Source organism: Aulonocara sp. 'chitande type north' Nkhata Bay, linkage group LG22 (genome assembly GCF_057382095.1).
Source record: "Aulonocara sp. 'chitande type north' Nkhata Bay isolate Kocher_YH1m ecotype deep benthic linkage group LG22, A_spYH_male_GT1.1, whole genome shotgun sequence".
Taxonomy (NCBI): Eukaryota; Metazoa; Chordata; class Actinopteri; order Cichliformes; family Cichlidae; genus Aulonocara; species Aulonocara sp. 'chitande type north' Nkhata Bay.
In genome coordinates this window covers 10,892,549-10,904,920 of record NC_141364.1, presented here as the reverse complement: position 1 = coordinate 10,904,920, position 12,372 = coordinate 10,892,549, and the positions used below count along the sequence as shown (strand labels likewise).

General features: G+C 40.9%; 1 protein-coding gene and 1 long non-coding RNA gene across 3 annotated transcripts in view; one reads left to right on the top strand and one right to left on the bottom strand.

Moving 5' to 3' along the window:
* LOC147303572 (uncharacterized) overlaps positions 1-7,258 on the bottom strand; it is a 34,756-nt gene extending 27,498 nt beyond the window's left edge. Inside the window, exons 1-2 of the mRNA XM_086281273.1 lie at positions 4,550-7,258; positions 730-2,576 (exon numbers count right to left, since the gene is read on the bottom strand). Coding sequence (XP_086137399.1) covers positions 730-2,576; positions 4,550-6,343 — 3,641 coding nt within the window. The 5' untranslated portion in view covers positions 6,344-7,258. The remainder of the gene's footprint in view (positions 1-729; positions 2,577-4,549) is intronic.
* Positions 7,259-7,421: 163 nt separating this feature from the next.
* Positions 7,422-11,874, top strand: LOC147303571 (uncharacterized). 2 transcript variants are annotated; one of them, XR_015127040.1, is made up of 5 exons: positions 7,422-8,982; positions 9,980-10,065; positions 10,234-10,297; positions 11,511-11,632; positions 11,737-11,874. It is a non-coding gene; the product is annotated as an uncharacterized LOC147303571 (long non-coding RNA). The 2 variants fall into 2 exon arrangements; XR_015127039.1 differs by having other exon boundaries at positions 8,510-8,982; positions 11,511-11,863.
* The last annotated feature ends 498 nt before the right edge of the window (positions 11,875-12,372 follow it).

The window sequence follows — 12,372 nt, the reverse complement described above, 5'->3', positions numbered from 1 at the left end:
AAAGACCATTTGGTGAAAATATCAATTCTGGGGATCTGGAACACGGAGAGTAGAATATCTAAACAAAAGCAACCAGCTAACCTCAAACACCGGTTATACTTTGAGTGTCTCCCGTGTTTTTCACACATACAGAAAGACATTACTGTGACATCCACTTCAAATTGAACTACAGGGTGATGCTACGATACATGATATTGAGACAAACAATTCTAATCTGATATGACATTCTTAGCAAATTTACAGCAAATAGAACAAAGCACAAATTCAAAGTTTTTTTTTATTTTTTATTTATTTTTTATTTTATTTTGTGGTTTGGTGCTGTTTCTGAACTCAAAATGTCCTGTTGTAATTGGACATTTTGAGCTAAGAAACAGCACCAAGCCCCAACAACACTTCCCTCATGGTGCTTTATATTGTAAGGTCAAGACCCTACAATATTGCACAAAAAGTCCAACCCCCTAGAGCAAGCACTTTGGCGACAGTGGGAAGGAAAAACTCTCTTTGAAAAGAGAGAAACCTCCGGCAGACCCAGGCTCTGGGATGGGGTGGCCATCTGCCTCGGCCAGTTGGTGATGAGGGAAGGAAGTTGGGAGAAGAAGAGGGGTTCTTTTTAACCACCTGGTCTTAAAATTAAATTTAGATGCCCAATTTAAATGAATATTTTAAGCCACTTTAAGAGTTTTGCCACATAGTGGCATGCACGTGTCAGTTCAATTTTAGCGTGCACACGAGAAAGCCCTAAAGATGATGTTTTGGCTCCTCAGTTTGGCGTGTTTTTTGAAGGTTTTGACGATTGCTTCGTCAACCACTGGGTTGCTTGACTTCAGTAAGAGTGCTGGAGAATCCCACCTGTCATGGAGTTCGTTGTACACCGTCAGGGCGAGTTGTTCAATGTTCTCCAAGGACATTTTGTAGTTTTTGGACAGAATTTTGTTCCAGATCTTATGGGAAAGCTTCTGTATAATAAAATCTGATGTTCCTGGACGCCATGTTGTCGTCTCATTTTCTTGGCTCATAGCGTGCATTACCAGATCTTTAGTGACGTTTTTCACCACTTCCTTGTACTCTTCTCTGTGTTTAGAGACACTGAGGACTCTTCTTGGTAATGACAACAGCTTTTCGGTGAAGGCTGGGACAGTAATATTATCAAGCTGTTCCCTCAGATTAAAAATCAAATATTTTTCCTTGCAGTTATGTGCTTTGGAAAGATTCTTGAGAATGGCCTTGTCTAGATTTTTCAGCCGTTTCGGGGACAGATCCAAATGTTTCTTCTCAACATCAGGCCAGATTTTCTCAATCAGGCGATCGCTGATGCAGTCGGGAGTGAGGCGCTCTGTGAAGAGCTTGTATTTAGAGGAGACTTTTTCTATGGCCTGAAAAACCACCGACTGGATCAGTCTGTTGACGCGCAACTTATCCTCCATTTTCAGTGTTTTCTCCAGTGTTGGTGTTTCAGCCTTTGTCTCCAGTATTTGTTTGGTCTCATCTGCACTGTGATACACCTGGAGGGTTTCTGATGAGGGCGACTCTGGGGTTGCCGTCTCTACTGTCTCAGTCTTTGCCTCCACTAATTCTTGGGTCTGCTCGTCCAGAATTTTCTGAATTTCTTTTGTGTCCTTCACCACTTTCTGCTCTTCCAGGACTTTACTTTCTTCCTCCAGCACTTTCTTCTCCTGCTCCAGATTCTCTCTGTGTTTTTTCTCATTCCACAGAGTGTCTGCCAGAGAGGCCTGGTGTTGCTGAAGCTGTGCGAGCTCAGCAGACAGACTTTCCTTCTCCTGTTTCAGGATCAGGATTTTGCTGTCACTCTGCCCAAGCTGCTCTTTCACACAGTTCATTTCAAGGTCAAAGGCGATGGTCTGTTCCTCCTTTTCTTCTCCAGCTTGGATCTTAAATTGTTCCAGCTTGGTACCCATCAGGGAAATTTGGGCCATCAGCTGTTTGATTTGCTGTCTGGCTGTCTTTGAATCCTCTTTTAAACGTTTATTTTCGGACAGAGCTTTTAGGAAGGCTTTCCTAACCCGAACAAGGTCGTCCACTATACTCTTTGGCAGCGTGCACACAACTTTGGGATTCTCGTGTGTCTGAAGCTGTGCAGGTTTGGGAGACAGACTGTCCTTCTCCTGTTTCAGGGTCAGGATTTCGCTGTCCCTCTGCTGAAGCTGCTGTTTCAGACGGTTCATGTCAAGGTCAAAGTTGTTGGTCTGACCTGAACAAGTCTGATCCCCTTTTTCTTTGGTGGCGCTGCTCATTTCCACTTTGCGTGACACTGATTCATCAGTGAGTTCTCCAGCTTGGATCTCATACTGGTCCAGCTCGGCACGCATCAGGGAAATTTGGGCCATCAGCTGTTTGATTTGCTGTCTGGCTGTCTTTGTATCCTCTTTTAAAATGTTATTTTCAGAGAGAGTGTTTTGGAAGGCTTTCCTCACCTGAATAAGGCTGTCCAGTGTACTCTTTGGCAAAGTGCACACAAATTGTGGTTTTGCTTTTTGGTTGCTCATTTTTGACATTTGAAACAACGCTACGGTGTTACAATGAAACAGATATTCAGATATGACTGAGGGCAGCAGAACAAAAGTTCATCCAGTGAATCGCTCGTGACTGTAAGAAACGTGCTTGTCCTGTGTGGGTCTCACCTGCTATTTATAGAGTTGGGTTGACTGTGATGTCACAAGCCTGATTCTCTTGCCTTTCATCTTTGAAACAGGCCCCGCCCACAACAACGTTCCCTATTGGCTGATTGAAATGGGTAACGCCCACAAAGAACAGCGCTTCTGACGTCATGGCTCGATTAATTTGCATTTTGGTCACTTCATTGACGGCCGTATTTTTGTGTTTTTTTGTATTTTATTTCATTTCCTTTCTTCCTCATATTGTGCCGGCACATCTTTTTTTAAAAATCGTTTATTCTGTTACTTTGCCACGTTACCTCTCATGTTGTCAGTGTTCAGTACAAGTCCACATGGTTGCTGTTTGACAAAAGTAAAGGTCAAAGGACATTTTTGGTTATTGACAATAAAAACTGCACGTTAAGAACCCCAGTATTTGTGTCCTGTGTGGCTAACCATTTTCCAGGCTACACTCATCTTAATGTGGAGATGAATTTGAATATGCACTTCCTGCTGAGCATTAAATCATTTCACTGTGTGTCAAACCATTTCAACATATCAGTCATTAAATTAAAGGGGAAATGAGGAATGAGCTGTTTTGTATTATTACTATTGTTTTTGTTGTGATATATTTGCATATTTATTTTTTGTATATCTGTCTATAAACTCAGCATCAACTTAACATAAATAATATATTTATTTTTGGGCTCTATTTGTGTTTCCTGTGTTTTATTCAAACATTCGGCCTCCGTAGGCGAAGCAATTCTGATTAGCTTATTATTTATCATGCTACAGTCAGGCGCCCTGGTCCTTCACCGTGTTACACCTATTCTACATCAGTGAATTGCATGCAAAGGGAAGATGTGTCCAGGAGAGAAGCCAGCATCACTGAGTCAGATCAAAAAATGATCACAATCAAATGATCCCCCCTGTTCCTTAACCTTATGTCCTGTTTCTACATGGACTGATCTGTTGCTCAGTGTCCTTTTAAATCCTGTTTATCAGTTTTAATTCAGATGTGTCAGTCTGAGGGGGAACACAATCTAAACAAATCTAAATAAAACCAGGTTGAAGGCTTTCTATTCAAAATTAAAATAATTAATTGTCTGTAAATAATATTGTTATGAAGGCTAGATGCATTTCCAGGAGTGGGGATTTATTTTTCTTCTTATCCAAAGTCTTTAATCTTGAAAACTGCATGACACACTGGCAGGCAGAAAAGACCATTTGGTGAAAATATCAATTCTGGGGATCTGGAACACGGAGAGTAGAATATCTAAACAAAAGCAACCAGCTAACCTCAAACACCGGTTATACTTTGAGTGTCTCCCGTGTTTTTCACACATACAGAAAGACATTACTGTGACATCCACTTCAAATTGAACTACAGGGCGATGCTACGATACATGATATTGAGACAAACAATTCTAATCTGATATGACATTCTTAGCAAATTTACAGCAAATAGAACAAAGCACAAATTCAAAGTTTTTTTTTATTTTTAATTTTTATTTTATTTTATTTTGTGGTTTGGTGCTGTTTCTGAACTCAAAATGTCCTGTTGTAATTGGACATTTTGAGCTAAGAAACAGCACCAAACTCCAACAACACTTCCCTCATGGTGCTTTATATTGTAAGGTCAAGACCCTACAATATTGCACAAAAAGTCCAACCCCCTAGAGCAAGCACTTTGGCGACAGTGGGAAGGAAAAACTCTCTTTGAAAAGAGAGAAACCTCCGGCAGACCCAGGCTCTGGGATGGGGTGGCCATCTGCCTCGGCCAGTTGGTGATGAGGGAAGGAAGTTGGGAGAAGAAGAGGGGTTCTTTTTAACCACCTGGTTTTAAAATAAAATTTAGATGCCCAATTTCAATGAATATTTTAAGCCACTTTAAGAGTTTTGCCACATAGTGGCATGCACGTGTCAGTTCAATTTTAGCGTGCACACGAGAAAGCCCTAAAGATGATGTTTTGGCTCCTCAGTTTGGCGTGTTTTTTGAAGGTTTTGACGATTGCTTCGTCAACCACTGGGTTGCTTGACTTCAATAAGAGTGCTGGAGAATCCCACCTGTCATGGAGTTCGTTGTACACCGTCAGGGCGAGTTGTTCAATGTTCTCCAAGGACATTTTGTAGTTTTTGGACAGAATTTTGTTCCAGATCTTATGGGAAAGCTTCTGTATAATAAAATCTGATGTTCCTGGACGCCATGTTGTCGTCTCATTTTCTTGGCTCATAGCGTGCATTACCAGATCTTTGGTGACGTTTTTCACCACTTCCTTGTACTCTTCTCTGTGTTTGGAGACACTGAGGACTCTTCTTGGTAATGACAACAGCTTTTCGGTGAAGGCTGGGACAGTAATATTATCAAGCTGTTCCCTCAGATTAAAAATCAAATATTTTTCCTTGCAGTTATGTGCTTTGGAAAGATTCTTGAGAATGGCCTTGTCTAGATTTTTCAGCCGTTTTGGGGACAGATCCAAATGTTTCTTCTCAACATCAGGCCAGATTTTCTCAATCAGGCGATCGCTGATGCAGTCGGGAGTGAGGCGCTCTGTGAAGAGCTTGTATTTAGAGGAGACTTTTTCTATGGCCTGAAAAACCACCGACTGGATCAGTCTGTTGACGCGCAACTTATCCTCCATTTTCAGTGTTTTCTCCAGTGTTGGTGTTTCAGCCTTTGTCTCCAGTATTTGTTTGGTCTCATCTGCACTGTGATACACCTGGAGGGTTTCTGATGAGGGCGACTCTGGGGTTGCCGTCTCTACTGTCTCAGTCTTTGCCTCCACTAATTCTTGGGTCTGCTCGTCCAGAATTTTCTGAATTTCTTTTGTGTCCTTCACCACTTTCTGCTCTTCCAGGACTTTACTTTCTTCCTCCAGCACTTTCTTCTCCTGCTCCAGATTCTCTCTGTGTTTTTTCTCATTCCACAGAGTGTCTGCCAGAGAGGCCTGGTGTTGCTGAAGCTGTGCGAGCTCAGCAGACAGACTTTCCTTCTCCTGTTTCAGGATCAGGATTTTGCTGTCACTCTGCCCAAGCTGCTCTTTCACACAGTTCATTTCAAGGTCAAAGGCGATGGTCTGTTCCTCCTTTTCTTCTCCAGCTTGGATCTTAAATTGTTCCAGCTTGGTACCCATCAGGGAAATTTGGGCCATCAGCTGTTTGATTTGCTGTCTGGCTGTCTTTGAATCCTCTTTTAAACGTTTATTTTCGGACAGAGCTTTTAGGAAGGCTTTCCTAACCCGAACAAGGTCGTCCACTATACTCTTTGGCAGCGTGCACACAACTTTGGGATTCTCGTGTGTCTGAAGCTGTGCAGGTTCGGGAGACAGACTGTCCTTCTCCTGTTTCAGGGTCAGGATTTCGCTGTCCCTCTGCTGAAGCTGCTGTTTCAGACGGTTCATGTCAAGGTCAAAGTTGTTGGTCTGACCTGAACAAGTCTGATCCCCTTTTTCTTTGGTGGCGCTGCTCATTTCCACTTTGCGTGACACTGATTCATCAGTGAGTTCTCCAGCTTGGATCTCATACTGGTCCAGCTCGGCACGCATCAGGGAAATTTGGGCCATCAGCTGTTTGATTTGCTGTCTGGCTGTCTTTGTATCCTCTTTTAAAATGTTATTTTCAGAGAGAGTGTTTTGGAAGGCTTTCCTCACCTGAATAAGGCTGTCCAGTGTACTCTTTGGCAAAGTGCACACAAATTGTGGTTTTGCTTTTTGGTTGCTCATTTTTGACATTTGAAACAACGCTACGGTGTTACAATGAAACAGATATTCAGATATGACTGAGGGCAGCAGAACAAAAGTTCATCCAGTGAATCGCTCGTGACTGTAAGAAACGTGCTTGTCCTGTGTGGGTCTCACCTGCTATTTATAGAGTTGGGTTGACTGTGATGTCACAAGCCTGATTCTCTTGCCTTTCATCTTTGAAACAGGCCCCGCCCACAACAACGTTCCCCATTGTCTGATTGAAAATAGGTAACGCCCACAAAGAACAGAGCTTCTGACGTCATGGCTCGATTAATTTGCATTTTGGTCACTTCATTGAAAAAAGAAAAAACTGTCTGATAAATTTTACTGAGGTACTGAAAACTTATTGTTCCCTTTTGAGAGCATCTTCTTTAGGTGTTTATACCTTAGCACGTTACAAGTTTCAGTTAATTTAATAACAGACATCCAGTTCACTTTATTTGTTCCCTTCTTCCCCTATGGCAGACTTACATTTCAGTTCCTTAAAAATACTATCCCTTAATGTACGAGGTATTCGTGACAGTACCAAAAGAAAGTCCATTTTCATTTTCTGTAGACGGAAAAATGCTGGTTATTGACTGATAATGACTGATATTTGCATCCTCTGTGCTGTGTGGTGCTGGAAGATGAGCAAACATCTTCCTGATTTTGTGATACAGCCCATGCACGCTTTAATCACAGCTGCCTGTGTTATTGCAGTTTACGTCCTCGGTCTAATACTTAAAGTTATTTATTATAAAGTCTTCCATCCAAATCCTGACAAAGATGAGCTGAAAAGGACCAGCGCAGAGCAGCAACCTAAAGATGAGATGGGATTTCGTATGTTTGCAGTAGCAGAAAACATGCCAGTTAACCTTCAGTTAACCAAATATCCATATAAGGTTCAAAACAGGGTCTTAAAATGTTGTTTCTTTATTTCCATGTATGTTAAGACAACAATGTTATTGAGTAATTTTATGTTATCTCTTGTGCTATTTCTTTTGTTATCTGCATGTTATCTGCATGTTATGTGCACTTGAACCTGTTAATTTTATTGGTTTGTGTAGTTACATATTGTGGTCACGGGGGGAGCAGTGCTTAAGGCTTTACCTGCAGTTTCCCCAAAAAAACTTACCAAGAAATGCATCTTGGGACTTCCTGTTTACTTTTATTTGTGGATGTGGATCGGATTGTTGTGAAGAAGTTAAATTGTTGGTAAGGAATTGTTAAATATGCACATAACTCGTTGAAACATATTGGTATAATTGTAGTGCAGTGGTAAAACATCAGTATTTTAACAAGATGATGTGTTTCTGAAATGGATGATGCAAAGGACCTGTATGTGTATGAGCGGCTATTTTCTGCATGCAAGGGATAAGTTGTGAGCTGTGTGCTGCAGTATTCCAAGTGAGCTGAGATTGCTGTGGAATATCAGTGTTTATAGAAAATGTATGTAACACTTCCACTTTTTTTTTTAAAGGAGCCTTGTGTGATTTAGCTCTTTGTATTTTGTTCTGCACAGACAGAGGCCACTGCCGTATTTTTGTGTTTTGTATTTTATTTCATTTCCTTTCTTCCTCATATTGTGCCGGCACATCTTTTTTTAAAAATTGTTTATTCTGTTACTTGGCCACGTTACCTCTCATGTTGTCAGTGTTCAGTACAAGTCCACATGGCTGCTGTTTGACAAAAGTAAAGGTCAAAGGACATTTTTGGTTATTGACAATAAAAACTGCACGTTAAGAACCCCAGTGTTTGTGTCCTGTGTGGCTAACCATTTTCCAGGCTACACTCATCTTAATGTGGAGATGAATTTGAATATGCACTTTCTGCTGTGCATTAAATCATTTCACTGTGTGTCAAACCATTTCAACATATCAGTCATTAAATTAAAGGGGAAATGAGGAATGAGCTGTTTTGTATTATTACTATTGTTTTTGTTGTGATATATTTGCATATTTATTTTTTGTATATCTGTCTATAAACTCAGCATCAACTTAACATAAATAATATATTTATTTTTGGGCTCTATTTGTGTTTCCTGTGTTTTATTCAAACATTCGGCCTCCGTAGGCGAAGCAATTCTGATTAGCTTATTATTTATCATGCTACAGTCAGGCGCCCTGGTCCTTCACCGTGTTACACCTATTCTACATCAGTGAATTGCATGCAAAGGGAAGATGTGTCCAGGAGAGAAGCCAGCATCACTGAGTCAGATCAAAAAATGATCACAATCAAATGATCCCCCCTGTTCCTTAACCTTATGTCCTGTTTCTACATGGACTGATCTGCTGCTCAGTGTCCTTTTAAATCCTGTTTATCAGTTTTAATTCAGATGTGTCAGTCTGAGGGGGAACACAATCTAAACAAATCTAAATAAAACCAGGTTGAAGGCTTTCTATTGATTTTTGTTTATATTTTTCCAGAACTTAAAAGGCCGTCACACTGTTTCTCATCTCGTCTCACTGCCCTCGCTCCTTTCGCCTCCGTGCTGCCCTGCTTCATCTTCGCCCACTTCATCTGCACTTGGCTGGTTTTATTCTTCTTCGTTAGCGATTCAAGACGAACTTCATGGAAAGTCGTTGTGGAGAATGGTTTTATCGAGCCGCTTGTCATTGCTGTGATTCCTTACGTTATATACTGATTTGGTGAGTAAATGTTTACTGTTATTCAAACTGCTTTTGTGCCTTCTCTCAGTTTAGCACCAGATTTATGATCTTGCTAGCTAGCTAGTGTTAGCCTAACGTTGCTGCTGCCTCTCGGCTCCTGTTACTTCAAATTAACCCCACAGTTTTAAAAAGTGAAACTTTATTTTGATTAATTGAAATAGAAAAGTGAGCAGCTATTATATAAGAGCCCAGAAGAAACCTTTTCGAAAGGTGCAGCCGTTAAGGTTGGGGGCTTGTTTTTAGTCCATATAAAACTTTCTAACATATGAACCGTTTATTCTTAACCCCTGTATTTATTTGAATGCTTTGAGGCAGCTTTTGAACATCTGTGGCATCTATTAATGTCAAATCTAGCCTTTAGCCATAAGCAAACTGCTTTTACATTTAACAAACATATCTGTGTAATTACATTTTAAACAATAAGAAGAAGAAGAACAACAACAGTATTTGTTTTGTTAAAACATGTGTTTAGACACATTTTTTGTTGTGAAAGTCCAAAGCCATAAACCAGATTCGTGACTTGCTAAATGGTTAAAGTCTATGTTGGCTTTATAGCTTCTTCTATATTCTAAATAATGAAGCTAAATCCCACTGTTGAATCATCAGAACATGTTGGGGTTGCCTGTGTCACATATAAACACTGCCATATGTTTTATCTGGTAATTGTGCTTATTAGAGACTTTATATATTGAAAGTTAGCTTTTAACAAGCGTGCAATGATTACATTTAAGTTAGGTGGTCTTTTCTTTAAACACATCTCTTTAGGCCTAAACTAACAGTGTTAATGCCACAAATTCAGACACAGTAATAGAGGATTTTAGTACTATATGTGCTAGTCTAATTTGGTTGTATGAGGTCTACTACATTGACCTTCTGTGTTGTAAGTTATAACTGCTGCACAGCCATTAAGGATCAAATCAGTTTCTAAATAATTTTCTGTTTTTTCTCCCTCTGCTTGCTTCTTATGGTCTTTGAGGCTCGGGACCAGCACTCCCCAGGTTACATCAAACCCTTACAAGTCTGTAAGAAGAAGCAGTTGGACAGAAAGTCTTTAACTGAGTGGTAACTATTTTGGTTTTCCAATATATTAATAATTGTCAGTGACATTTATATTAATCAGGCTGAGCTTTAATTATACTTTAGATCAACCTGTTTTACTTATTGTTTCATTTGTGCTTTGGTTTGGGGAAGTTGTTTCTTTATTGATCTTTTCCTGTCTTCTGTTATTAGACTTGAGACCTGATTGCTCTATGCTGTTGCTGATGACTCCAGTTAATCCTGAGAGACATGTTGTGTAAGTGAATACAAAGACAGTTTAGTCTGCACAAACTTAGTTTGTGGGATATGATCAGTCCACACTGTCCACACAGTATATAGTTTGCAAGTTTTTGAACAGTGAAATTTGTTTTGTGCCCAAATCATTCTGCAGATCATCAGAATGAAGGTTATTGGCTGTGTTTGCTTAGCCATTTTAAAAAATATGCTTTCATGACATGAATATGTTTCGGTTGGTGGTCAGGGCTGTCCAGACTGACAAGTGGGACATTACTGGGCTTAAGCCCGGGCTGTTGTTTCAGAAGCCCGGGGTTTTTTGGAGTGTAATTTGTCTCATAGTTAGATGCCTGACTGACAACTGTATAAAACAAAAACTATACAATATTCGAAGCACATAGCGCACAGTCGTAAATTCCCCCTAATTTTGGTATGATCCGAGCTTGGGCACTAGGCGACTGAGCACTTACGCATGTGAGCGAGGGGGGAGAAGCTGCTGCCTGCAAGTTTGCTGCAGACAGAGGAGAGCTTAAGTTTGACCAGGTATGTCTCTACCAGCTTTGCACATCTACAGACTGAAATCCTTGCCCATTCTTCTTTGCAAAACAGCTCCAGCTCAGTCAGATTGGATGGACAGCGTTTGTGAACAGCAGTTTTCAGATCTTGCCACAGATTCTCGATTGGATTTAGATCTGGACTTTGACTGGGCTATTCTAACACATGGATGTTTTGTTTTAAACCATGCCATTGTTGCCCTGGCTTTATGTTTAGGGTCGTTGTCCTGCTGGAAGGTGAACCTCTGCCCCAGTCTCAGGTCTTTTGCAGACTCTAAGAGGTTTTCTTCCAAGATTGCCCTGTATTTGGCTCCATCCATCTTCCCATCAACTCTGACCAGCTTCCCTGTCCCTGCTGAAGAGAAGCACCCCAGAGCATGATGCTGCCACCCCCATATTTGACAGTGGGGATGGTGTGTTCAGAGTGATGTGCAGTGTTAGTTTTCTGCCACACACAGTGTTTTGCATTTTGGCCAAAAAGTTCCCTTTTGGTCTCATCTGACCAGAGCGCCTTCTTCCACATGTTTGCTGTGTCCCCCACATGGCTTGTGGCAAACTGCAAACAGGACTTCTTATGGTTTTCTGTTGTGTGTGTGTGTGTGTGTGTGTGTGTGTGTGTGTGTGTGTGTGTGTGTGTGTGTGTGTGTGTGTGTGTGTGTGTGTTCCAAAATGATTAACCAGGATCAAACCATGAAAGAGTGGTTTGGGGAGCAGGAGGCATCATTTTCACACTTGGATCATCAAGTCCATATTTTGACCCCTTTGAGAATCTTTGGGATGTGCTTCATCAGTGCAAGATCTTGGTGAGAAATTAACCTGACTGTGGATAGACTGAAGTGAAGCAAAGGCATGGTGCCATCAAAGCTGGAGAAGATCCAAATTTCACTTTTCCCTTGTCCCCCCACAGTTTAAACACAAGGTGGCAGTGTTGCACTGATAGAAAACAAACCAACAGCAGAAGCGCCCCAGCTTAGATTCTACTTTACTCAAGTATTTCTATTTACTTAACTGTATTCTGCAATAAATGTTGTACTTTTGTACCTCCCTTGGTTTTATTTGGTAACATTCGTCTTTTTGATTCAAATTAAACCTTAAGATGTGTTAAAGGACTGATTTTAAAGCTCCATAGAGGGCTTCAGCTTTGCTGCAGAGCCTGCAACAAACTGTGCAGCTGGTTTGTTTTTAAGAACAGATGCTAAAAGACAGTAAAGAGACATGTCCTTCCTCCAGTGAACTCCTCCGTTAACCAGTCTCTGTAAAGTGTTTTAGACTCTGCTGGAGGATTTTAAATTGCTGCCATAAATTACTGTCCACGACCTCAATGCAGTGAATTAATGCACCGCATGTTTAATCTACAGTCTGTCAAGCTCCAAAAGACCATTTTATTCTATGACAAGGCTTAATCTGTTTCAGCCACAGGGGTCATTAGCTTATTCCTGGATGCTCGCACAATGACTTTTACTGCAAACGGGCTGAAAGCGAAATTACAAATGAGCCATGATGTTGTCAGAAGGAGCTGAGCACACGTGAAGGGTGAAGCAGT